Source organism: Suillus clintonianus (genome assembly GCF_016758775.1).
Source record: "Suillus clintonianus strain FC179 chromosome Unknown DEU56scaffold_64, whole genome shotgun sequence".
Lineage (NCBI taxonomy): Eukaryota > Fungi > Basidiomycota > Agaricomycetes > Boletales > Suillaceae > Suillus > Suillus clintonianus.
In genome coordinates this window covers 1-26,608 of record NW_024539288.1, presented here as the reverse complement: position 1 = coordinate 26,608, position 26,608 = coordinate 1, and the positions used below count along the sequence as shown (strand labels likewise).

Below are 26,608 nucleotides of genomic sequence, written 5' to 3'. Positions count from 1 at the left end.
TCACACACGAGTAAATCTGCGAAGTGGTGTTGCATCCGGCAGATATGGGGCCACCTCGGCCATCCAGGGTCCATTGGAGATTGGAGGGTGATGTGTGATGTGATTATCGGGCATGCTGAAATCCAGCGAGCATGTAGATGGCGCATCTAAGGTGGCTTGAAGACCACAAAGCAATGAACGAAGATGCCCATAGTCAGGGTCTTCCAAGAATGCAAGAGAGCACGTGTAGATGAGAACACTTGCAAATTCAACGGGAATTCCATCGCATAAGACTTCAATGGTGGTGTTGACCTTGCGCTCGAGTATGGAAGAGCTGGAGAGTTTTTCGTGGTCACTAGTTAACCATGGAAGGGAGCCGCGTAACAGATAGATCAACATGTATGTAAGCGATTCAAGGTCGTCGCGACGACCCGGGTCAACTCCTAAGTGGTTGTTGATTGAAGCGAAGGCAGGAGTGCCAGTGAGACGTTGATTGTGACGAAAGGGAATATGGACTCTAGTTGCGGTGTCCCAGTATTCCTTCGCGATACCGAAATCGATTATAAATGTGGTGTGCTTCAAATGGCCAAGGCCCACCAAGACATTCTGTGGTTTGATATCGCAGTGAACATAATTGTTCAAGTGGATATACTCAAGACGTGAGAGCTGGAAAATGGATTAGCCTATCTGCAACAACCCAGCACGAACCGACTTACCAGTTGGATTCCTAGATTGACAACAGTATGAAGGCTAAATTTTCGATTATGTGCGAGGAAAAGATCTTGGAGTGATGGCCCAAGGAGGCCGAGAACCAAAGCGTGATATGTTGATTCTCGACCGAACCAGAGAGCGCGAGGTATCCCAACGCCACCTTCAAGTCGTTTCAGAATGGCATATTCGCGCTGTACAGAAGATGGCTGGGTTGTGATACATTCAAGTTTGATGGCAACAGCATCATCTTTGATGATGTTCTGAGCGTGGTACACAACAGCTAAGTAGGGTCCATAGTATGTTAATTTTTAAAAATCATAGTCAGCTTGTGAACAACACACCGTATGAACCAGATCCCAAAACATCTCCGAGTCTGAATCTACCGTCAACTCGTATCGGGACCTTATGGTTCATGGTGGGTATACTATGAGATAACTTGAGCCTTGGGGCCTCGAGGAGCAACAGTCAAACTAACCGGTGTCATGCATGAAACGAAGATCATACATTGACATTCAATAGGATAAGGGTATACTAGTCCAAAAAGCTTTCGCTTTAGACTAATTACTCTATGTTGAGGCAAGAGAAGTAAAAAGTGGCAGAAAGCTCGCATTTCGTTTACTTCTGTTTACATTTATCTTTGTTGACTTTCTTGCTTCTGTTTTCTCTTGTTCCTTTTTATTTGTGCACGTTATGTGAGCTTCAGCCACAATCTGAGCTTACATAACATGTAATTAACCCTAGGAGAAGTCATGTGACTCCAGAATTGAGTCATTTGATCTTGGACGATGTCACTCGATGTCATAACTCCACAATGATGTCATTTGATGTCATAGCTCCACAATGATATCATTCAGCTCCACTTTGCTCCACAAATGCTCCACACTGCTCCACAGTGATGTCATTTGCTGTCAAATGAGTCAGAATGAGTCATTTTCCTCCTTTGGTGTTCTTTCCACTTCAATTCTGCATTTTATGCTACAACTACCTTATTTCTTCTCAGATTTGTGTCTCTTTCTATTTTCTTGGTACTATACAGTTCCTGGGATATTTCCCACACCAAATGTATATAAGGAGGCTCAATTCTCTGAGGAGAAATGAGACACTCCCCATATTGGAGATTTCCCACTTCACATCTATCATCTGAAGTGCAGGCTGAAACTGACAGCCTTACTACACTAAGATTTGATATAATCTTAGTCTTGTGCTATCTTTACTGTTGTTAGGGGCATTTAGTCACCCTAACCTTCTTTTCTAGTCCTTTGTTGGTCTAGAACTGCTGTTTCCTTGCTTTGATTAAGTCAGCAAGGATTTGTCTGGGAAAAGCTTAGTCAGCATCCCACACAACCCATATCTTTTGTCCAAGAGCTGTTTGGACAAAGAACTCTTCAGGAGAAATTCTTGCTCTGATTACGTCAGCAAGGATCTGTCTGGGAAAAGCTTAGTCAGCTTCCCAATTCCACACCACCAAGGACTTTTGCTCCATACCAAAGGTCCCTTGTTCATCAAAGGATCCACACACTTCAGCCAAGTGTTGTGTAGCGCATCCACTCGTATATTTGTCCAAGGACCATTCGGACAAACTATTCGTCAACGTAGTCTAGTCCATCTATTCTACACAGTTCATCGTATCAGGCCTATCATCTAGGTCTATCATCCCATCCAAAACCAAACCCCATTCCAAGAACCAACGACAGACTGTATAGTCGAGCCTCCCACGAACGACACGTTATCAACCGAGAAAACTAGAAAATCCGTTGACCGTGTACTTGAGGAGTTGGCAACTCTTGTCTTATCAAAGTGTAGTTGTGGTGTCACTACATTTACACAAAAACATATAAGACCCTCAAGTAGTAAGACATCACTGGAGCCCACCGCGAGGGAGGCTTCTTTGGTTCTTGCACAAATTGTTCTATCGTATTTGCTCCATCCTTGAGCAAATACCCTATCGTGTTCAGGAATCCACCTGAATCCTATTCGCGCATATTTCGTCGAAATCTACCATGGCACCATCGTCTAGTACCATGGCACTATCCATCCTTACTATGCCCATCCCGGGTAGTAAAGCCGCACCTAAGAAGTTCAAGGGAGACTTCTCAAAGGTGAAAAAGTTCTTGAAGCACTATGAAAAGTTGTGTGATTACAACCAAGTGCTCTCGGACAAGGAAAAATGCGAGACTGTGACACAGTACACATCTCGCAATGTCGAGGAATTTATTGAAGGATTACCTTCCTTTAGAACTCCCAACTGGGATGCTCTTAAGGCGGACATCCTGAAATACTATGATGCCGACCTCGATTCAAAGAGATACAAGAGGAAGGATCTATTAGCCTATGTCAAGGCTACAAGGGGGAAACGTATCCCGACTCTTGCTGCTTGGAAAAAGTATGTAAGAGGGTTCATTACGATTGCGGGTTGGTTAGAATCCGCAAAGAAAATCACAAAAGATGAGTTTGCCTCTTACTTTTGGGAAGGAATCTACAAAGGCCTTCGGGCAAAGATTGAAAGCCGCCTTATGGCGAAGGATCCTGATAAGGATTTGTCAAAGGCATTTGCTGTTGAAAAGGTTACTTCGACCGCAGAGAAGTTACTTCACCGGGACCGCTTTGATGCCGATCTGCTCATCTCCGAGGACGAGACTGAAACCTCTCCTTCGGACACTGAGACCAGCTCTTCTGACTCTACTAGCTCTGACACTACGTCAAGCGATTCGGAGGAAGAACTTGAGCCAAAGTCTCGCAGATCCACAAAGAAATCCCACAAGAAACACTCGCGTGTCAAGGAAGCCTCTAAACACAAAGGCAATCATTCTGGCTCCAAAACGCCTAAAGAACCTTCATCAAAGGTCAAGGATAGTTCAGCTACATCTTTGGAACCCATCGATGAGATTGAGGGGCTCATTAAGCAACTCAATTCTATGTCTCTCGATGATCCTCAGTATGGATTGTTGTATTATCGTGCAACCAAGTTGGATCCTACTGTCATGAAGATTGTATCCCCACCTTTTAGAAGGAATGGAGGAGCATCTACTACTCAGACTAGGACCACTGGGAACACAGGAAACCAAGCTTTCAACAATCGACGAAATGGTGGAGGACGAAATTTCCCTCAACCAGGTTCGCGATTCTATATAGCCCCTGGTTCACTCGAGAAGATCTGTTATGGGTGTGGAGAAAAGGGACACTCCATGTTCAACTGTGTAAAGTTAAACCAGTTGATTTCCCAAGGAAAGATCGAGAGGAACCAGCGAGGACAACTTCAGAGACCCAATGGAGCTACTATCCGAAAATTGCCTGATGAGACTATGCTTGAGGCAATTAATCGAGAGGATAGGAAAGCACCAGCTGCAAACTTCATTAGGGTACCCTCCGAAGAAGAAGACCCTGACAAAGACGTCAGACAGGTCACAAAGAAGACAAAGATGAAGAAGAAGACCCCTCAAATCTATGAATATCCAAGTGACTTTTATACGTCGGATGATTCAGATTCTGAGGATGAAGTCTATATGGTACCAGCTACCACCGATGACAATGAAGACTACTACGTCTATCCTGCTGAGAGGAACATCAAAACAAACACACACGCTCGACGTGAGCGGTTTGATGGTGTTTTTCCCCCTCCCATGAGCAAACCACAGGATCGAAGAGATAATGGTCAGAAGGGAAAGGGCTTTGTCAAAGAAAATATTCAGACTGCCCCGCGATTCCCAAGGCAGTACAAACCTGCAGAAGGTCGTTCTAAACCTGCCCCATTATCTGAAAACAAGCATCACGACGTAGCCAAAGAAATCCCACGTACCATGAAACGCGCTCGATTTAACGAAGATGATGAAGATGTCATCATGGAAGATGTCACCAATATGAATGACCGACCTAAGGAAGCAGTTAATGAAAAGAAGAAGAAAGAACAGGCGGTCAACAAGGACGAATCCAACCCTGACAAGAAAATTGTACGACAACGTGTCTCCGATCTTTCTACTCGAACCAAACCAGAGAAAGTATTGGAATCCGTATTGAAGACTCCAGTCCAATTGGAAGTGGGTCAGATTCTAGGCACTTCTCGTGAACTGTCTGGACTTCTTGCTAATGCAATCAAACCCAAACCAATTCCGACTGAAGCTCATTCTGTATGGACCAAAACACGTGGACTATTGATCAGACTTACCATGCAATGTGATGGACAACCTATCCATGCCATCATTGACACTGGAAGTCAGCTTAACATCGTCAACCGTCACATTTGGAAGACGGTGATCAATAGACCTATCGATATTAGGCGTGCAACTAGCATGAATGATGCTAATGGCGGGGAAGGACAATTACGTGGATTAGTCCAGAATGTACCCTTGACTTGCGGCGGGGTGCAAACTCAGGCTAATCTCTACGTTGGAGACCATGTTCCCTTCAGTCTATTACTCGGACGACCATGGCAACGCGGAAACTACGTCTCGATTGACGAAAGGAAGGACGGAACATGGCTCTTATTCAAGGACCCACAAGGATTTGCGGTCCAATATGAAATCCTATGCACACCAGATGGTACAGACCCTGAATGGTCTTTCGAACCTGCTACCTGGCTTGGAGGAAAGTTACCTGGTATCTTTTCCTTGACAAACAAGCTAGAAATGCATACCAAACCATCTGTGCATCATTTCAAGGCGCTTAGTCAAAGGGTTATGACAAAGCACCTTCGAGCTATTCAATCACTGCTGGACGTGACCCAAATTCCAAAATTGGTAGCGAGATTGGCTACACGAGATCATTATTGGGTCCACAGATCAACTCCTGCCAAGCCGATTGCAAAGATCATTCATTTGCAAAACAGGATGTTGCAGACTCTATAAAAATGGATGGTCCCCAGCAGACGAAGTGGCACCCTCCTAGCCCTCAGTTTGGTGCAATCAGTGCTAAACAACGATTTGCTACATTACCAAATTCGGTGGCACACGTGACTATGGACGGTCCCTTCCAAAATTCATTCCCGGGTCTGTTCGGATTCCAAAACAGGAAGTCTGGGCAATGTCGGTTGAAGTTCAATTGTTCCGATTCGGAACTATCATTTACTATTAGCCCTACACCCAATACACCCTCTCCTTCTCGTTCTATCAGTCCTCCGTCTCCAGTCTTCTCTCCTGTCCTTTGGGCATCGGCTCATGGACAGGAACACCATCAGTACAATACTGGACGGATCGGCAATGAAGGAGCAGAGCCTGTAGTGGCTAATAGTACGTCATTTGACTCTGTCCCGCAAGACAGACTCTCACCATGTGCAGTGCAAAATGTCTTCGATACATTGAGTGCACGCACATCTGCATTTACACCTACCGCGGATCCTAGTGCCGGCTCTGTGTCCACTAGCGCTCTCCCATCAGCATCTCCAATCCAGGCTCGATTACCATCCCCTAACGCATCCGTCCTTCACGACAACGCGTTCTTAACAGCTCATAAGCCTGGAGATGCTCACGTATCATATGCTACTGAGTATGCCACTCAACTTGCACACACCTTGGGAGCATCATACGTTGCAAGGCACCCTGCCAACCAGCACATCTGTACCACCACTTGCGCATCCAGTGCTGTGTCTGGATGCGGCAAGTTTTCGTCATCGCAGGCACCTTCTGGCGCATCCAGAGCCGTATCTAGATGCGGAAAAATTTCATCGTCAGAGGCACTTTCTGGCGCATCCAGAGCTGTATCTAGATGCGGAAAAAATTTCGTCGTCAGAGGCACTTTCTGGCGCATCCAGTGCTGTATCTAGATGCGGAGAATTTTTGCCATCTCGGGAACTCTCTTGCGCATCCAGTGTTGTATCTGGATGCGGGACATCTACATCATTTGCGACTCCAACGCCTTGCAACACTCCCAACGCCTACTCTTATGGCAACTCAATTCCAGTAGACGATGTTAATGTATCTAACACGTCTACTCCATTCATTGGTCCAATCCAGGCAGACGCCTCCAACACATACTCCTACCTCCCTGAGCCAGAGGATCTCTTGTCTGCAAACGCGCCATCTACGCCTTGCACTGATCCTGCTGTTAGCACTACTCCTACTGTAAAGGAGAGGGATGGAAATCTTAACGTGTTGGATGGTATGTCTCGTTCCATTCATTCAGCGGCAGAAGATCTCACTCGTGTACTCAATGACGCTCTAGCATATAATGCGCGTCTCTACAATCTCCCGGATCTTGTGTATCCAGGAGACGAGTCTTCTGAAGAACCCAGTGTCAACGACGACCAGGGTACCACTGTCGGGAACAATGATGATCTCCACGCTGCTTCAGACCCAGCCTTTGAGGTAAACATGTCTGGAGAGCATGGCGTTGATCTTCATGCCTACTCTGGCTTGGGAGATGGTAGTCCTATGTACACTACTACTATTTTCTTCCAACGCCTATGATGAATACCAATCTGATGTTGTGTCTTCCCTGGATGAAGCCATGACCGAGCCACTCAATGACATGACCGCACTCGTTACACCACCGCTTACTCCCAGTGCAACTTCAAACTTTGAATCCGCGCTGGACGAGTTCATGACTGTTGACGATGCTGTTGACAACACGTCCATCTTTGGTCAACATTCAGATGCTAGCCCTCGCATCTTTGAACCAGGATTGTTGATCACTACTGCGCATGTCCTTGAGTCCGGCGACTCCATCATTCGCTCACTATTCGAGCCACGTCCTTCATCTCCAATCCCTGTATTGGAATTCAGTCCCGATGCTTCACGCTCTATGTCTACAGATGTCTGGACAGATGCAGTGTGTCCTGTCCTGCTCTCTCATCCATCTCCTACTCCCATTCCTTCGGAAACTTCTACAATCGATCCTTCAACTATCACATTACCTGCTCCAACAAATGAGCAGATTATGGAGGACTATCTTACCACAGACCTACCAACACTCTCCGACACTCACACACCCTTACTTCGTGATGTTACGTTGGCGCTGTCTACCTACGCTGATGAACATAGCGATTTGTGTGCTTGTGATTGGGACCAAGACACGGTTAGCTCAACGATTGTTTCCTGGAGCCGACGGGGAGTATCTGAGTGTTTGCATCACCTGAACCACGCGCATCGCGTGACTGGACTGAACGAGCCGAAGAACTTATCGAGCATCGTGCCAAAGCCAAAGGAATACTTGCACTGCTCGAAGACTGCCTACCCCCACGGATGTACGAAGAAGCCAGACGAGAACCCTTTGTATTGAACTGCGACAAGGAAGGAGTCTTTGGAACCCATGTTGACGACTCGTTCTATCCCCATAACCATAATTTGGTTAATCCATTCTTCAATGGAGACGAGACCGAGCTCCTCAATGCTTTATGTGCCGTTTGCGAATTCCACGGTGAACTTCGACTTGCGGACATTATCGCATCCATCCTCGTCTTACCATTCCCCGACCGAGACATTGTCTACTCCCTTGTGCAACACGGGCTTCTCGATTCACAAAATGAAGACGAGATTGTTACATTTGCTCATGCTCGTGACCGTTTGCTCGGAGTACGTCGGATCCGTTTGGTAATGATGCATGTAGTCCTTTTCGTCCATCTCCATCAGCCAACAAAACATTCTATCATTTCTATGCTGATGAAGATCGAGAGGACGAAGATGGTGAACCACACTCTGGTCACCTCTTCTACATTGCTTAAAGACGAGGTAAATCCTCGCACTAGTCATGATGCATGTGCACTGACATCATTGACTAGCCAAAAGAGTTTTGTGTGCACTAACTTCATAAAAGAGTCAAAAAACAGCACATGGACACCCCTATTTGCGCATCCAGAGTCGTATCTGGATGCGGAAATTTTTTGTCGTGCTAACTTCATAAAAAATCCAAAAACATCGAAAAACAGTCAAAATCTTGTTTTCTTTATTTTCTTTGCATGTGTTTGCTTGCCATGTATTTGTGTTCGTGTTTGCGAATCTTCTGTTGTCTGCTAGCCATGTATTTGTGTTCGTGTTTGCGAATTCTCTGTTGTCTGCTAGCCATGTATGTTTATTTCTGTTTCAAAATGTATTTGTATCGGTTTCGACTTACGTCAGGCCCAAGTATGAAAGGACTTGTTCTAGGAATTTGTACTAGTGAAACACTAGACAATTTCAATGAATCTCCTTTGCTTGTGTACCCTGGTGACGTGCTCGAAAGTCAAACCATACAAGAATACTATCAATAGTCTAGGACAGGCAACGATGCCCTCCGAAAACTACGATGATTTGGGACAATTTCGAGATCGAAGAATCCGACTTCTTAATTGAATGTACGGCTTCGAGTCTAAATGATCCAAGTTACGAACCTGTGATGACCATGTAACAAACGTGTGGACAAAAAGATTAAACCTGTCTCGGGAACATTCCCACAGGATGCCCGCGTTTTGCGTCATTTTCCTCATGATCCTTTAGCATCCATGACACCCTTGACTCGAAATCCACCCGATCTCATCCCTAATGGAAGGCTTTCACAAAAGAATTTGGATAGCCTAAATATCAACTCCAAGGGATTCCTGCTGCCACAGGAAGTCAAGCTATTCGAGCACATCATGGATCTAAACCAAGATACACTTGCCTTTGAAGAAACGGATCGAGGCACGCTAAAGGAATCATACTTCACCCCATATATTATTCCTACCATTCCCCATGTTCCATGGGAATGTAAGAATATTCCAATCCCACCTGGTATTAGGGAAAAGGTCATCGAGCTATTAAAAACAAAGATCAGAGCAGGAGTATACGAACCAAGCCAATCTGCATATCGCTCGCGCTGGTTCTGTGTACTCAAGAAAAATGGAAAGCTCAGACTCGTCCATGACCTTCAACCCCTAAACAAAATATCCATCCGTGATGCTGGATTAATCCCCATCGTAGATGACTTGTCGAGTCTTTTGCGGGATGCCAGTGTTACACAGTCTTTGACCTGTTCTGGGGATTTGATGCACGAAAAATGCACTCAGATAGCAGAGACTTGACAGCTTTCCTAACACCATTGGGATTGCTACGTTAACGGCTTTGCCTATGGGATATACGAATGCACCTGCAGAGTTTCAAAAATGCACTAGCTTTGTCCTGCAGGATGAAATTCCCCATGTGGCCAATGTGTTCATAGATGACTTACCGGTCAAAGGACCTAAATCAGTCTATCTGGACGATGATGGCAAACCAGAGGTTTTAAAAGAAAACCCTGGTATTCGGAGATTTATTTGGGAGCATGCAGAAAATGTCCACAGGGTAATGCACCGTATCAAAGATGTTGGTGCTACCTTTGCTGCTACCAAAATCCAGCTGTGTCTACCAGAAGTCCTTATTGTTGGACAACGGTGCACACCTGAAGGGAGACTACCAGACACAGACAAAGTCTCCAAGATTTTGAAATGGCCTATTCCTACCACTGTCAAGGAAGCCAGAGGATTTATGGGACTGTGTGGTACTGTTCGCATATGGATCCTAGGATTTTTCAGAACTAGCGAAATCCATCACGTGTCTATGGAAGAAAGACACACCATTTATTTGGGGAGACAAACAAGATGAAGCTTTCACAATTCTCAAACAGAGAGTTTCATCAGCCCCAGCCATGCGCAGTATCGACTACACATCACCCAACCCTGTCATTCTCTCAGTGGACTCTAGCTTTATCGCGGTTGGAATCATACTCTCTCAAATTGATAACAATGGAAAGCGAAGACCCGCACGCTATGGTTCACTTCCAATGGGAGATGTAGAATCCAGATATTCCCAACCAAAGCTAGAGCTCTATGGATTATTTCGTGCTCTTAGGCATTTCCGACTTCATATTATTGGTGTACAAACTCTGCACGTCGAAGTCGATGCAAAGTACATCAAGGGAATGCTTAATGAACCGGACCTCCAGCCAAATGCTACTATCAATCGCTGGATCCAAGGAATATTGCTATTCGATTTCACCCTCATTCATGTACCTGCTACGAGGTTCAAAGGTCCTGATGCATTATCAAGACGACCTCTAGCAGAAGACGAAGAAGAACAACCAGATGAAGATTCCTGGTTGGATGACATTGCCTTGTACAGTGGCATGTCTCAAGAACGCTATCGACCACACTTCCTATGTCAAACACGACCCTCTTATCCATCAACATCACTTCCATCTGTGCTCACCAGTTCAGCTAGTCAAGAAAAGTCCCTTCGTGACATATTCAAGTTCTTGACTACGCTTGAAGCACCTCATTTCGAAAAGACAGCAAAGCGCAAAAAGTTTGTCAATCGGGCAACACAATTCTTTGTCCGAGGCGACCAGATGTTCAAACACTTGCCTGGCCGTCCACCTTTGCTGGTCATATTCGACAGTGATAAGAGAGTGTCTATCCTGCTCAATGCACATGAAGAGCTAGGACATAAAGGAGTACAAGCAACATTTGAGACCATTCGATATCGCTTCTATTGGCCTCACTTGTACACGGATGTTAAGCATCATGTGCAATCTTGCCATGACTGCCAAATCCGTAGTGTACGGAAGATGCACATTCCGGTTACCATTTCCTACCCCTGCAACAATCTTCGTCAAGATTTATGTGGATATTATGAAGATGCCTTCAGCTGCAGGCTACAAAAATCTTGTTGTTGCCAGGGACGATCTATCACGCTTCGTAGAAGGAAGAGCCCTACGAAGAGCGACGGCCAAAGTCATGGCCAACTTTTTCTGGGAAGACCTATATTGCCGCTATGGTGCCATTGGCCAAGTCGTTACAGACAATGGACCAGAAGTCAGAGGAGCGTTTGAGCAACTCCTCAAGCGTGTCAATATCCCCCAGATTCAAATTTCCCCTTACAATTCCCAAGCAAATGGAGTTGTAGAGCGTGGACATTTCAATATTAGGGAAGCCATTGTGAAGAGCTGTGGAAAGCACATTTCACACTGGCCAGACAAAGTGAAAGCTGCACTATTTGCAGAAAATATCACTTCCAGTCGTGTTACTGGATTATCGCCATTCTACTTGGTACATGGAGTCCACCCTGTCTTGCCCTTCGACCTCATGGAGGCAACTTTTATGGTGGAAGGCTTCCATACCAATATGGATCCGGCTGATTTTCTTGTGTTGAGGATACGCCAAATTGAACGCCGTCCAGAAGACTTGGAAAAAGCAGCTCAGACATTAAAGAAAGCTCGCTTCAAGTCAAAGCTTCAATTTGAAGAGAAGTATCACCTACGTTTGCAACGCAATGCTTTTAAACCAGGAGATTTGGTTCTTGTTCGAAACACACAGGTTGAGAAAGAACTTAACCGCAAGACCAAACCTCGTTATCTGGGACCCTTTGTTGTCGACCGACAAACAAAAGGAGGATCATACGTGCTTAGGGAGATGAATGGAAATTTATCGCGAAGAGGAATAGCTGCCTTCCGATTAATTCCCTACATCACGCGCAATTCATCTATCCTACCCTCACTTGCCGATGCATTAGAGGGAGACGAAGCACAATTATCGGGCATAGAAGAAAGTTCCAGTGATGACGAAGAATCGATTCCCTCAAGTGACGAAGGACGACAGACGAATCAGTCTGACAATTGACCACTCTATCATTATCAATATGCAGCAAGTTCAAGCTGGCGAAAACACAGAAACAATAGGCCTTTTCTTTTGGATCATTTGTCCGATACACAGAAGGACGCAGAGCATGATGTATCCCACATCGGACTAGGAACATGTACGCCCAAGAATATAGCCAGTATTGCTATTAGGGGCATGTAATGTTCATGAAGTATCCCCAAAATATAGCCCATGGTGCTATTAGGGACATGAACTTTCCATGTAGTCATCTATCGGGATGTGCTCGACTTCTGGGGCAATGGTTCGCTCAAAAGATCAATGTGCCAAAATTTTATGATGTCGTCAATGGGACCATCAATCATGAAGCGCCACTCTGGTCTTGACTTGTCCTGCCAAACCAATATCTTGTCATTGTCACACCTGTCACCGTCACACTATCATATTGGAATCTGCATATCACTGAAGACCGTGAAGACGACGTATTCCTTCACTGTAATATCTGTCCATTGCCATTGCACTTCTATTGCAATCTGCACAGATAGCCCATCCCACCCATCCCAATTCAATAACCTCCTTGGCGATAACAAAGACCACCATCAAAACCACACACCTCTTCAATAGCATAATGAATAATGTCGACTACATAGCAGTTCATTTGACTCGCATGTTTATCACAGAGACTTTTGAAACTCTGCTAGATGAATGCGAGCAAATGCATCTACACGAGGACCCTAATCGTGATGTACATGGCCATTTCCGCCAGATGTTGTACTACTGGGATCACGATTTTCAAGACGAAGTCCGACTGCTATGCCCATTATGCTATTACTTCTTCCACTGTTTAACTATTTTGGAGACTGCCATGCGTATTGCACATTTTGAGCATCGCTGGCATGTGCCAAGAAATGAACAACCAGATCACTGATTGTTCATGACGAAGAAGACAACTGGGGACAGTTGTAATCTCACTGCCCCGCGGATGTCATGCATGAAACGAAGATCATACATTGACATTCAATAGGATAAGAGTATACTAGTCCAAAAGCTTTCGCTTTAGACTAATTACTCTATGTTGAGGCAAGAGAAGTAAAAAGTGGCAGAAAGCTCGTGTTTCGTTTACTTCTGTTTACGTTTATCTTTGTTGACTTTCTTGCTTCTGTTTCTCTTGTTCTTTTTTATTTGTGCACGTTATGTGAGCTTCAGCCACAATCTGAGCTTACATAACATGTAATTAACCCTAGGAGAAGTCATGTGACTCCAGAATTGAGTCATTTGATCTTGGACGATGTCACTCGATGTCATAACTCCACAATGATGTCATTTGATGTCATAGCTCCACAATGATATCATTCAGCTCCACTTTGCTCCACAAATGCTCCACACTGCTCCACAGTGATGTCATTTGCTGTCAAATGAGTCAGAATGAGTCATTTTCCTCCTTTGGTGTTCTTTCCACTTCAATTCTGCATTTTATGCTACAACTACCTTATTTCTTCTGAGATTTGTGTCTCTTTCTATTTTCTTGGTACTATACAGTTCCTGGGATATTTCCCACACCAAATGTATATAAGGAGGCTCAATTCTCTGAGGAGAAATGAGAGACTCCCCATATTGGAGATTTCCCACTTCACATCTATCATCTGAAGTGCAGGCTGAAACTGACAGCCTTACTACACTAAGATTTGATATAATCTTAGTCTTGTATTATCTTTACTGTTGTTAGGGGCATTTAGTCACCCTAACCTTCTTTTCTAGTCCTTTGTTGGTCTAGAACTGCTGTTTCCTTGCTTTGATTAAGTCAGCAAGGATTTGTCTGGGAAAAGCTTAGTCAGCATCCCACACAACCCATATCTTTTGTCCAAGAGCTGTTTGGACAAAGAACTCTTCAGGAGATATTCTTGCTTTGATTACGTCAGCAAGGATCTGTCTGGGTAAAGCTTAGTCAGCTTCCCAATTCCACACCACCAAGGACTTTGCTCCATACCAAAGGTCCCTCGTTCATCAAAGGATCCACACACTTCAGCCAAGTGTTGTGTAGCGCATCCACTCGTATATTTGTCCAAGGACCATTCGGACAAACCATTCGTCAACGTAGTCTAGTCCATCTATTCTACGCAGTTCATCGTATCAGGCCTATCATCTAGGTCTATCATCCCATCCAAAACCGAACCCCATTCCAAGAACCAACGACAGACTGTATAGTCGAGCCTCCCACGAACGACACGTTATCAACCGAGAAAACTAGAAAATTCGTTGACCGTGTACTTGAGGAGTTGGCAACTCTTGTCTTATCAAAGTGTAGTTGTGGTGTCACTACATTTACACAAAAACATATAAGACCCTCAAGTAGTAAGACACCGGTAGTTTAGAGGATATCAACAACGCCCTCACCCACGCTCGGATTCGCGTGGACTCTTCCTACGCGAAGTTACAACATGCTGAAGGGCTTGTTGCGCATATCGAGACTCAATTGGCTGTGGACCAACGGTGGGAGATTGGTGGGCCAGAGTACCAACATTTTAAGGAGGAGGCGTCCCTGGGTAAGTACCGCACTGCCCTAGACGAGCTCGAGCGTCTCGTGGTGATGAGGCTATTTGAACTCTCCAAACTTTCATTATCGGGCACAGGTAAATTTATCTATGCCGAAATACCAACGCTAACGAGTTGTTTTTTTCTCTAGGGTATAAGCTACGTCAGCAGCTCGGCAAGGCTCTACAATGTCGTTTGGAAGCCATCCATAATGCTATTAACCGCTACAACACACAGGCCACAGCCCTAAACCCACCGCGTTCCAAGATCTCTTGGAAAGATATCGCTGATTATGGTTTTCTAGCCGAATTTGATCTCTTGCGATATTCCCGCAATGATATTCGAAGCAGTGCTTGGTCAAAGCCAGGACATCGAGAAGCGACCACTAAATTCTTCAAACTTTGTCAAGCGCGTGAAGAAATCACTAGACTCAATGTTGAAGTCCGCCGTTTGCGCACCGCCATTCGCGATGAAGAATGTCATATGCTTACCGTCATACAAGAACTTCTAGTTTCAGATCCGCACCTAGGCCATGAGCTGCAACGCCAACACCGTTCGCGCAGCTATCAATGCGGTGCATTGCTACTGCTTGGATCGCATAGAGAGTCTTGCGGGTTTTTCTGGAGTCAGGGGTGTTGGTGTCCGCGCTGAGCGTGCTGCTGATGTTGCTGACCGAGGTATGTTTGATTGGCATACTCGGATGTCATGCTAATGTTTTCACAGGTCAACTGAACGATCTTGCAGATATCTCGCCAACCATTGATACTGAGGATACTGACATTGATGCTATTGATCGCGAAGAACAAGACACATTGACGGAGGACATGGCTGACTTTTTACAGTCAATCATTGACTAACTTGGGCACCACCTACATACCGCAATGTGTACCTTTAGTTTATCGCTTCATAATTCATAACTTTGCCATATATGCTTGCAACGGATGTGTGATACTCGGTAGAGATTCTCTATAGGACTGAGATGTAATGTACAATGGTAAAATACATATAGCCATAATGTAGCATACAACTGTAGATCTGTATAGCGCAATAATGTAACATACAACTTGTGGATCTGTATAGCGCAATAATGTAGCATACAACTGTAGAGTATCATTACATAGCGCCATAGTGTTACAACTAGGTAGAGATTCTATATAGGATTGAGATGTAGCGCTATAGCGCCATAGTGCAACTCGGTGTAGATTCTATATTATATAGGACTGATATTAGTGTACAGCGGTAAACTATGGCACTATAATGTAACATACGACTGTAGAGCGCTATAATGTAACATACAACTGTATGTAGAGCGCTATAATGTAGCATACAACTGTAGATTATCTGTAGAGCGCTGGGCATTGCATTCTAGATAGTACATGCAAATGGTAATCTATGTGTACATAATAGTGTAGCCGTCATTACTCTAAATTTCTTCCACATACTTGTTCAGCTAGCGAACACGACTTGGACCACTGCACCTGGCGTAAAACCGCCATCTCCACTGCCCTTCAAGCCATTGCATCTTTGCCATTGCACTCCATGGCATCTTTGCCATCTCCAGATGGCAAACAGGTCGGCCGCTTCAACATGACAGGTCTCACTGCGCTGTATCATACTGCTACATTTGCCACAGGCTTCAGCAACAATGAGCGTCAAGCGGCTGCACAGGCTTTGCTCAGGCATGATTCTCACATCGATGGCTCCCATTATCAGACTAGGACATTGGGGGGTCTTCACCCGTCATATATCAGCTTCAATCAGTCGAGCAATGCAGAAGAGCGGACCCTCACACATAGCGAGCTGCTTGATGCAGCCACCCAGGATGTCTTTGATGCAGTCAGTTATTTTCTTGATTCTTTTTCTTAAAGCTCACAGCATTTTTTCAGCTCACCATGCAAGACCGTCTTGATGGTGGGATATCCGTTCTCATTTGATGCGCTGGCAGTGAAACTCCGCCAAATCTCTCCCCCGCACAAGTTCTTATCGATGTCTATATCACACTGCATGAGTTGCAGGAAACGCAGCAGCGAATTGGCGGAGATGTTGCCGTCTTAGTACAGGCATTCGCACAAGAGTTCGCAGTACCTCATTTGCAGCGTTTTGCTACCCGCTGTGCCATTGAAAAGGTGAAACCCAGTAGGCGCTGTAAGTAAATAAAGATTTATTATATTCTTCGTATTGCTAACACAAGTTGAAGTCCCTGCAACTCATATCAGCGCTACTGGGCCACGACACATCCCTCCACCTATGGTTGCCACAGGAGCTCGAATCCAATGCTCTGCGCAAGCCCCAGACACCTTTTCCACCAATCTGCAGTCCCCTTTCCATCAGTCAGACTCTGCTGCCATTCATCGTGGTGTGGAATTGGCTGCTGGATCTGCAAACCGAACTAAACCATTGACGCCACGCTCGGAGATGCGTCAACACCGACCGGCCGATGTATTCACCAAGGCTGTTCCCCTTGTTGTGGGACCAACTCAGGGACAACTTGCTTGCAATCTGTCAATGGTTGGGCCACCACTTATTAGTATCGGGCCATATACAGATGCTGCACTCGATCAGGTGAAGTTGGGTGACAAGAATTTGCCGAAACTCCGAACATTAGTGGGATCAGTTCGCAGCAGCCGGTGGGAGGCAGTGTTCAGGTCCCCGACGTGGGACTTGACTTATGAACAAGCCTCCATTTTGTCTAATGCCCTCCTCATGGACCTACAGGTAGGTATAAGGGACATCAACCCTGAGGTTGCCACGAAGGTTAGTCAGAGTATTCCATTCTTCACATTTTTATATTAATTTCTGTTCATAGCATCGGGCGTCAGCGCTTACCACCATCCTCAAGATCCTCGGCATCTTGGTGTTTTTGTGTGCGCTTTACCTTTTTGGTTTATTATTACTGTAGATCTCAAATGTTTTTGCCTTGCTTAGTATGGAATGATGTGATATTTGAGCCTAACCGCAATGTTGACGGACTTGAAAAATACCTTTTCTCGGTGTGTTAAATAGCTGGACAAATAATTGTGGGTTGTTGACTAGTCTCGGCTGCTTCCTTGTAGTCAATGGTTTCCCAGTCATTCTTCGCCGACAAGCGCAGTTCAAATGCGAGACACATCCAGCCACCTGCCCATCGACGTTCAAACATCGTGCTCAGTAAAGAAGCCCGTGCCGCTCTCAGGTGAGCAACGCACCAAATCCCTTCGGTTCAAGGACGCTTTGGATGACACATGGAAGCAGCTCGATAATGCTACCATAGCAATTGCGACTTCACACCATAAAAGTATCCGCCAAGTTCAAAACGATTTATACATAGGTCGTGGACTTCTCCACTCAAAGCACTCTAAGGCGAATTTATGGAATGCGTTCTGCTGGAAGAAGAATCAAGAGAAAGAGAACGGTAAGTTTTTATTATTGTCATGTTGTCGTGTTCTCAGTTCGGTCATGCTCATCCTTTTTTTTTTTCAGATAGCCATGGTAAAGCGGTGCTTCAAACACTTGTCCGCGACCACAAATCTGAATACCTCGCGCTCTCAAACGAAGAACAAGTTGAACTTCTCACCAAGTTCACTGCATGGAAAGAGATGAAGAAGACAGGTGTTCGCATGACAGCCAAGTCAAAAATCAACGATATCACGCAAACATTGAAGGCAGTGGAAAATGAGGTATGTTTTCTTTTGAGTTTGTCTCTGATATCGCCTCACATCTTCTAGCTCAAGAGCCTCCATTGTCGTACAGGCGCGGAATCTATTCTATACACCACACGTGGATCTACGGATGTTCCCCTCCGAGGTGTCGTGTTTGCCACTCAAGGTGTTGACAACTTCATGGACACTGTCATGGGGATCGACAACCAGGATTTAGTCAGCAAAATGGAAGGCTTCGCCGTCCAGGGGATGAAAGGTTAGTGTCTTCATTCTTATTGCTGTATTAATCTAATTATATTCAGGTTCTGCAAAAAACCACCAGAAGCGCGTCTCCGATAAACATGCAGAAATCCGGGACATCATCAACCGAAAGCTTCGCGAGTACCCCCCCGCCCCTACAACAATGAATTTATTAATTTTATTTACAGAGGAGTGTACCGGTGACCCTGGCGCAAAGATGCAATGGGCACATTACTTCCGCAATGTTGTTTAGTGGTACCAGGTTGTCGTGGAAGGATGGCCTGATAAAATTCTGTTTATGAATCTTAGTCAAGTATCGAGTGCACTTCCAGACCTCCAGATGCTTTGCAATAGGTGGGATCATGGTACGACGTGCTGGAGGTCCTTGAGTGACGAAGAATTCGAGAAACTCCGTCTGGAGCACGAAGAGAAGCTTGAGAGTGGCGCAATAATTGATCATCGCCACCGCACTCGATCTGACAAAGGGACGAAGCGCCGCAGTATAGCAACATCTGCAACAGCTCATCGCAAACAGTACAAGAGCGCAGAGACAATTGGGGACAGCGACAGCAGTGATACAGAGCCAACTGTTCGCGATACAGAGGCAGCCGCTCACAATACAGAACCAGCTGTTGATACAGAACCAGCCGTTCACGGTGATGACTCCATCCCTCGCTTTGACTGTGATGCAATGTTGGCTGACTTAGAACGAATGTTTGGCCCCGCACCTGCTTTAAGTTTGATGTTGGAGTGAGGGAGGTCCCCTTATACTTACTTACCTAGTGTTAAGTCATAGCCTGTTCATGTTTTCATGTCGTTAATTAGCTGTGTCACTCGTTGAATCAGAACAGAGGTAGTGTGTCTCAAACACAAAATATATTGTTGTGTACACAGTTCTCAAGTACTATGAATAATGTCCTTGTGCTACAGAGTACTAGCTCAAAGTCTCAACTGACAGGAAGACAGTGGCGGCATTGGTGGCTTAAAATTTGATATCTGAATAGTGCGATCCCCAAGTGATGACTCTGTGGGCGTAGGCGAGTAGCTGAGAGCAGAGTGTTGGTGGGTGCGAGACGAGATTGGGAGCCGGTAGGATGGTTGTTAACTGTGAGGATGATAAGGCGATGACTCTGTGGGTGTAGGCGAGTAGCTGAGAGCGGAGCGTTGGTGGGTGGGAGACCAGATATCTGAATAGTGCGATCCCCAAGTGATGACTCTGTGGGCGTAGGCGAGTAGCTGAGAGCGGAGCGTTGGTGGGTGGGAGACCAGATGTCTGAATAGTGCGATCCCCAAGTGATGACTCTGTGGGCGTAGGTGAGTAGCCGAGACTAGAGCATTGGTGGGTGCACAGACCACTTGGGCAGGGGTTGTAGAGGGCGGTGGTTGGCAAGGATAACAAGGTGGGAGGCAGGTTGGTGCGGGCAGCGTGCTGGGGCAGGTGTTGTAGAATGAGATGGGAGGCAGGATGCTGCAAGCAACGTGCTGGGGGCGCAGAGACGACTGTGGTGCTGGGATTTTGGGTGAGGCAGATGAGGCAGATGTTGTAGAGGGCAGTGGTGGCCTTGGTGAACGCTGCTGAGCTGTAGAAGCAGCAGTGTGCAGTGTGCAGCAGTGCAGGGGGTAGGAGGAAGGAGGTGTGAGAACCCGCCAGATCAACCATCATGACCAAGATCGGCGGCGTGTGGGAACTGCCGGAATCAAGCGCGGGGCGGGATAAGGCGGGATATGCGCCAGGCTACAAGTACAGTAGATATATGTAAGGTATCAGAATATTTAGGGCGTGATTTAATGCTGGTGTTGGGATATTACTGTTTTCGAGCCTAATTGTAGTTGACGAGGCACGCTATTGCTAAGCCTAATAAGGCTTCCCAATTGGGCTATCCAGGTGGGCGACACGGACGATGTATATGGTGGATGTTTGGTTACAGTTCGACTTCCCGAGATGCCGGACAGATTTTCAATGTCCAATCGCTGTTTGGTTTGAGGAATATTGTTTCTTCGATTTTATTTGATGTATATTGTATATCCCTAGTTACCTTGCAATTGCTTGACAAGGTTTCCAGACGTTCACGTGACCCGTTCCATTATGGATCTCCTTATATGGGACGATGGCTGTCACTCCATATCCCACTCAATGCTACTGGCATTTCTGTTCAGTCTGACGAGCTTGGATGATGCTACTAGCATGCACGATTATGTCGTAGTCAATGATGGCGACATGCAAGAATTTATTCTCCCTGAGGAGCCCGTGGATGTAAAGGTGCGTCATTCATGACACGTGTTAGATAAATCGGCTCATAACTTAAAGGGATCACACGTCCCATCAGCGCTTGCAGATACTTCTAGTACAAGTCACTGATCAACCATTCAAGGCTTCAGAAACGGCATCAGAGAGTCATCTCAACCACATCCCCCACACACGCCATGTCTCCTCATGAGTTCTCCCCAATATCCTCTACAGCTAGTTCTGCGGCATCATTTGAGTTTCTGTCCCCGCTCTCCACGGTATGTTCATCTCATTCCCAATGTTGAATCATACTGAGCACCAGATCTATTCTCAGACTCAACAATTTCCTCCTGGCGTGACTTCATTCTGTCCCGCCACGCACCCCGCCGAGTCTTTTACAGAAGACTATCGTCTTCAGATCCCTCTTCACCAAAACCCTTACCTTACCGTTCTCGAAAAGATCTCCCCTGAGCAATTCACACGTTGTCTTGAGCTCCTTCACACGTCCCTCCCCATCGAGCTCAATGTGGTGCGTGATGTCATGCCAAAGCCCAACGGATTCGTGCATACCGTGCTTGAGGCATACAACAATCATTGTGGGCTCATCCTCCGCCCTGATGACGTCTGGACCGTGATCCTCACCCAATTCAGCTTCTTCGTGAGCGCAAACACCGAGCAGCTCCGTTCGCATTTCGTAGCGCACGAGGGCCAGGAAGAATTAGATATAAGTATATACACTGTCTACTTTTGCTTTTGCAATGCACTTCAGTGACAGCCTCACGCATGCATCTCTATCGCAGTCTCTTAGTTCTATCGCGGTCTCTTAGTAGCACTCTGCTTGGCCATGAAAGTGACAGAGTACATGATTCTGTAGTACTGATGTTCACGTCAATGAGGCGATCTACAAGCCAAAGTAACTCGCAAGATGAACACTATGATCAGGTAATTTTATACAGCAAGAATGGTAGTGCGCCGAGTGCTAAAATGCTACATAACATAAGGTTGCAAGCCAAAAACACGACAGAACTTATTACATATATGTGTGGTCTTGAAACTGTTAAAAGCAGATGTGCAGTTTCCTCCACCGAAATTGTTCATGAAAGCTCTAGAGAAGGCTCGTGTTAGTATGACAGTCCAAGGCTTAGTAGTAGGTACAAACTCACGAGCCTGTTAGCACTTGGCAATCTGTAAGGAGGTTACCAGAACCTATGCCAAGCGCAGTCAGTTAGCTGTGGGTGACAGTCAGGTGAGGGGTTGAGGACTCGCCTTGGAAATCAGATAGATATACCATGTTGTTAGTAAGGTGATATTGCACGTGTTGAACAAAGCATAAAAACAGTCCGATGACTGCTTCTCTGCCCTCTAGACTATGGGCGGGGACGGCAGAGTTGTTGTTGATGTACTTGACGAATTTTCCGCTAATCCGCTCCTCGATGAGATAGTTTGCGCCGAGGTCGTTGTTGGGGTCATCGGGAATGGCTAGTGCCGCACGAACCAGCCTTAGACGTGGTAACTCAACCACGACATCTTGGCTCACATTGCCAGTCTTGAGCATCTCGTCAACGAAGGTGTACGCCATACCGAGCAATGATGTGCCCCAGTAAAGGCAATTCACCTCGTCGAGTGTCTTTTCCAGCTCATCCTCCCTTGCAAAGCGGCAACGCCCCATGGTTTGGCCCTTCCGAAAAAACACGCGTTTAGCTACAACCTGCTCGGCTGACAGAACAGATGGTGGCAGTGATGTAGACATGGATGGGACAACGTCTGCATTTGAAATCAAGGCAGGGTGACACGTTTTGAAGCTTCCTGCCAAGCCAATCATAGATTTGGAGCTGGTGTCGATGGTGAGTGCGGCGACAGTGTACTTGCTATCAGTAGTACTGAATGGTGTAGAAACGAGCGCTGCGAAGCCAATGGAAGGGATGTCGAAGAGACGAAAGGTGATAGGGACACATCCAGCACCTGTCATCACATAATGTGAGCTAGTTGAGCGATTCTAAAAGTTCAAGGCACGTACCTATAGTAGAGGATGCTTGTTTTCTAACATTTCCCTGAGCTTTCATGGCCGCTTGTAGTTGAGATTGGCTGGGTAAGAAGAGTTTTTTTTGATATGAGAGCGCTTGCTGCTAAGACAGGTTGCGACTGTTCCAGCTTTGAAGGGCCGCCACAGACATTGGATTGGTCTTCATCCTTTGAGACATCGTCACCTGCCAGGACCTCGCTAATTTCAGATATCGGAAACTGTGGTATCAAATATGGTTAGACCTGCCAATATACGAGCACCTCAACTCACCTTCCTGGAGCGCTTGCGTGCAGGGCGGCGTGGTGGCGATGGGCTAGAATCGTTGCTGCTACCTTGACTTTGCAGTACCCTTTTCTTTGCAGGGATACTAGAGGCTGATGTTAGTACATTTTGCACATCAGTGTCGACACTTGGTGCAATGTTCTGTGAGATTGAGCTAAGTGTGAAAAGTATCACTGAAAACATGAAAAAAGACCTACATTGACACATTGCTCTTGCCAGAGCAACACATCCTCAAACTGCGCATTTGTCATTACAAGAAGGATGGCGACACGGGCGTTTGCAAAAAATTTGGGTGTGGGGTCCTTGGGTGTTGCACGCACGAAGAATTCTTGTAGGACTGGTTCATTAGCACCAATGGATGGTTGTCTCTGGTCGTAAAGAATCAACTTTGGTGATTTGTGCATTTCCAGGCTATAGAGGGAGAGAGAGTGGCTGCGCGACCACTCTGCCCATAATGGTTCGAGCTGGTTGATTACCTCGGACTGGAGCTGAGCTAGGGTAATGTTGAGCGCAACACGCACATCACGTTCGATATTCTGTAAATTTCGCAAGTTGAGAGCAGTGCGAGTTAGAATTAATATAACCTACACCAACTAACACTGTGCCCGACTTTCCCTCTGGTTTCAGGTGATGTAAGGCAACTCGAATCATGACTTGATGGAAGCGGCCCTGACGATTGCTGCCTGAGCCATCTTGCTGCGATGCAGCTGGTGCACGGCATGATTGGGCGTATATCCCATGCTTGCATGTGCAGGAACTGGAGGAGGAAGCATTTTTCCGCGGTCACCTGCCAGTGTGTGGGCTGGATGGCCAAGCGCTGACTGGGAAAGATGTTGTCTATAAGATAGTACTATTAAGCTTTGTTACACAAACCGGAAGCCCTCAGAGCATGACAAACCTCCACGTTGCGCTGCTGACATTGCTTTACCAGCTCAGGTCTCGAGGGCCCCTCAGCAGCTGTGAAGTCTGTGACATGAATGATAATGAATTTGATTAGTTTTGGACGACTCGGACTCATCAAAGTTGGACTCACCAATGCTTGTAGCTTGCTGGCCTCGAGTCTGTTCTATAGCTTTACGTCCCTCGTAATGCTTTGCAGGTCGGGCAACATGTACGGCCTGAGCCGTCTTTACCACGCACGTATGTAAATGGTACAGTTGATTCGAAGTGTGTTGCAACGCTGACAAAGTCTCCAGCTGTTTGGATTCATGGGGGTAAAGTCTGCCATGGTGGATTCAGAGGACGAGCAAGGGATGCTGGAGGCTTTTGAACCATGTTAGACATATAATGTCCAAGTGATTTGCAGTCACGGTTGTTCTTTTGAAGTGTGATTCTCAAGTGATCAAATAAAGGTGTCTGTCTTCCCAGATCCTGTAGCATGATAGCTAGCCCTTCGATGCACTGGCCGACCGACTGAGCCTGACTCGAACACGTCAGAAGACACCATGATCAGCATGAGACCAACTAACAGAATTTTCTTGCTTTGAGCATCACGATCCTGAGCAGTTGTTCGAGGAAAAGCAAGAAGAGTTCAATAAGGTGGTATGCGATACTGACACCAGTGATACCAGCCTCAAACAGGAAATCAATTGTACTACAATATCAATGGCACCAACAGATGCGGACTAAGATAGACTACAGTACTACTCGACTTGCTGAATCTAAATTGCCTCCTCATCTGTCCAGGTAAACTCGTAGAAGTCAGACTCTTCATCTGATGAGTTGACTGCCGCAGATTCACCAGTGGGTACACGATATCCAGCCCCTTCAACAAATGGCGGTAAATCCAGAACACATCCTCTAGACCCAATTAGTTTTTCACCGTCGCAGGATCTTTGGCTGTGGTGATGACACTTCGAATGGGATCCTCGCCTTCAATGGCTCGAAAGCACATAAGAAGACCTGAATACACGTCCCAGATATGTCACGAGTCAGTACAGTATGACCGAGCTCAGACATGAATGCCGTAGCCTGCTGGGAGAATTCCTGGGGTACCAAGAGAAAAACGGGGTGATCGGAAGGAGCGTATGTTTTCCGGACCTCCTCAAGTGAGGAATTATCGACGATCACCTGCAAAACATTAATATATGGACAAGAATGTGTCTGACAGCTTACAGAGAAGTCCCGACAATCAAATTTCTCAGGGCAATCGAAGATATCATTGGGGCGACCATGTGGTAGGATTTTGTGCATGTTGAAGCGGGGTTTAGTGTTGTTGAACTTATCGGCAAAAAGATCGAGCTCATGCTGGAGCCACGGAATGAAAACAAAGTGAAATACAAGTCTATGTTCCACACAGTGTTAGTGCAAGAAGTATCAAAGACATAAAAGAAGAACCTTTCGAGTGCATCATCCGGGTTATAGATGCCTGCACTCAAACCGAAATCGAGAATATCTTCGAAACCCGGAGTCCAGCGACGCGCAATTGGCTCCAGAAAATTTCTGGCTTTATATTGCGATGGTCGCCTCTGAACTTGTGCTGCAGGGTGCGTGCTAGACCTGGATCTTGAAGATGACGAAGCATGGTGTGACCGTTCGCAATCCCGTTGTTCTCTGTGCCCGGATCACTTTGGGTAACGAGAGGCATAGCTTGAATGATTGCATTAGTAGGCTGACAATTGAGACTGGATGCAAATAATTACCTCCAAGGCTTTGGACCGTGTCACAATACCAGCCACAGATCAAGCGTGGATTGTGATTGGTCCACCAGATCTTGAGCCAGAGTATTCGCCCTGAGAACGGCTCGATACCAACATGTAGGAAGAGCTGAAAACGACGCCACTTGTCGTGTTGGTCAAAAACCCAAATGTCGTGAAGACCTGCAGTCCAAAAAGTGCTGCGTTTGAGCCGGCGACTCTTCCGGCGCTGAACTTCATCTGGATGGTGAAGGTTCATGTACCGCAGTATTAAGTCTCTGAAAACAATTCAATCAGTGTAAATGTGTAGCGACAGAACATCATATACAACCTTGGAACCATGATATGTTCCTCTTGCCTAAGGGTTTGCTTCATGTCGTGCGAGCCCTGTTTGGGGAACCGTTGACGAACACGCTCGATGGCAGGTCCAATGCTTTCAATTGTGTGCTTGACCACGGGCAGACATAACTCCCCACTGTGAACGTCGCTTTTTCAAGAGGCTCAGTCTGATAATTCAAACATCAGAAGCTCTGTTTGAAGGTATGTTTAGGTAGCTATGACTCACGATATATTGAACTTGCTAGTCTCCTGGTGTGCCCGAAGACGAGAGATGATCTCTTGATTGCTGTAACCATTGGCAACATACTGCTCTACAAGCGGTCTTATGATTGCATCTGGAGCTGCAAAGTAATTAGCGCCAGTGTGATTGAGTTAACTGAACCCAGTTTCAAATGCACTTACGACTAACAACACCTCTCCCGTTTTTGCCTTGCGGGTTGGGCATTGGCAAGCCTTGAAGTGCCAGCCTGCGTCAGTGGTTCAATGAGA

The 26,608-nt window shown here is 46.1% G+C and overlaps 8 protein-coding genes across 8 annotated transcripts; 3 read left to right on the top strand and 5 right to left on the bottom strand.

Annotated features, from left to right (window-relative positions):
• Positions 1 to 1,287, bottom strand: DEU56DRAFT_973572 (kinase-like domain-containing protein; the record flags this gene model as incomplete). Its single annotated transcript, XM_041359522.1, has 4 exons — positions 1,032 to 1,287; positions 696 to 970; positions 168 to 645; positions 1 to 146 (listed from the first exon to the last, which is right to left on the bottom strand). The coding sequence occupies exons 1-4, from the start codon at positions 1,102 to 1,104 to the stop codon at positions 1 to 3; spliced, it is 972 nt and encodes a 323-aa protein (XP_041205865.1). The 5' UTR covers positions 1,105 to 1,287.
• A 13,355-nt stretch (positions 1,288 to 14,642) lies between these two features.
• On the top strand, positions 14,643 to 15,660 carry DEU56DRAFT_956569 (uncharacterized protein; the record flags this gene model as incomplete). Its single annotated transcript, XM_041359247.1, has 2 exons — positions 14,643 to 14,832; positions 14,886 to 15,660. Coding segments are annotated over 2 exons (690 nt in total), but the record flags the coding sequence as incomplete, so codon positions are not given.
• A 613-nt stretch (positions 15,661 to 16,273) lies between these two features.
• Positions 16,274 to 19,366, top strand: DEU56DRAFT_758135 (uncharacterized protein; the record flags this gene model as incomplete). Its single annotated transcript, XM_041350209.1, has 11 exons — positions 16,274 to 16,570; positions 16,750 to 16,879; positions 16,926 to 17,488; positions 17,541 to 17,598; positions 17,660 to 17,724; positions 17,788 to 17,906; positions 18,010 to 18,125; positions 18,194 to 18,390; positions 18,439 to 18,628; positions 18,675 to 18,864; positions 18,922 to 19,366. 11 exons carry the CDS (start codon positions 16,274 to 16,276, stop codon positions 19,364 to 19,366), a joined length of 2,370 nt encoding a protein of 789 aa, XP_041205863.1.
• A 228-nt stretch (positions 19,367 to 19,594) lies between these two features.
• On the bottom strand, positions 19,595 to 20,272 carry DEU56DRAFT_915147 (uncharacterized protein; the record flags this gene model as incomplete). The annotated part of the gene is made up of 2 exons (XM_041357703.1): positions 19,595 to 19,914; positions 19,966 to 20,272. 2 exons carry the CDS (start codon positions 20,270 to 20,272, stop codon positions 19,595 to 19,597), a joined length of 627 nt encoding a protein of 208 aa, XP_041205862.1.
• Positions 20,273 to 20,698: 426 nt separating this feature from the next.
• On the top strand, positions 20,699 to 21,611 carry DEU56DRAFT_956562 (uncharacterized protein; the record flags this gene model as incomplete). Its single annotated transcript, XM_041359246.1, has 3 exons — positions 20,699 to 20,872; positions 20,992 to 21,117; positions 21,174 to 21,611. 3 exons carry the CDS (start codon positions 20,699 to 20,701, stop codon positions 21,609 to 21,611), a joined length of 738 nt encoding a protein of 245 aa, XP_041205861.1.
• A 387-nt stretch (positions 21,612 to 21,998) lies between these two features.
• DEU56DRAFT_872489 (uncharacterized protein) lies at positions 21,999 to 22,902 on the bottom strand (the record flags this gene model as incomplete). Its single annotated transcript, XM_041355788.1, has 4 exons — positions 21,999 to 22,045; positions 22,106 to 22,547; positions 22,602 to 22,801; positions 22,857 to 22,902. The coding sequence occupies 4 exons, from the start codon at positions 22,900 to 22,902 to the stop codon at positions 21,999 to 22,001; spliced, it is 735 nt and encodes a 244-aa protein (XP_041205860.1).
• Positions 22,903 to 23,314: 412 nt separating this feature from the next.
• On the bottom strand, positions 23,315 to 23,804 carry DEU56DRAFT_741420 (uncharacterized protein; the record flags this gene model as incomplete). Its single annotated transcript, XM_041348874.1, has 2 exons — positions 23,315 to 23,680; positions 23,733 to 23,804. Coding segments are annotated over 2 exons (438 nt in total), but the record flags the coding sequence as incomplete, so codon positions are not given.
• Positions 23,805 to 24,805: 1,001 nt separating this feature from the next.
• Positions 24,806 to 26,564, bottom strand: DEU56DRAFT_915144 (uncharacterized protein; the record flags this gene model as incomplete). The annotated part of the gene is made up of 9 exons (XM_041357702.1): positions 24,806 to 24,944; positions 24,997 to 25,214; positions 25,260 to 25,391; positions 25,442 to 25,590; positions 25,644 to 25,733; positions 25,787 to 26,058; positions 26,112 to 26,267; positions 26,346 to 26,460; positions 26,522 to 26,564. The coding sequence occupies 9 exons, from the start codon at positions 26,562 to 26,564 to the stop codon at positions 24,806 to 24,808; spliced, it is 1,314 nt and encodes a 437-aa protein (XP_041205858.1).
• Positions 26,565 to 26,608: the final 44 nt, after the last annotated feature.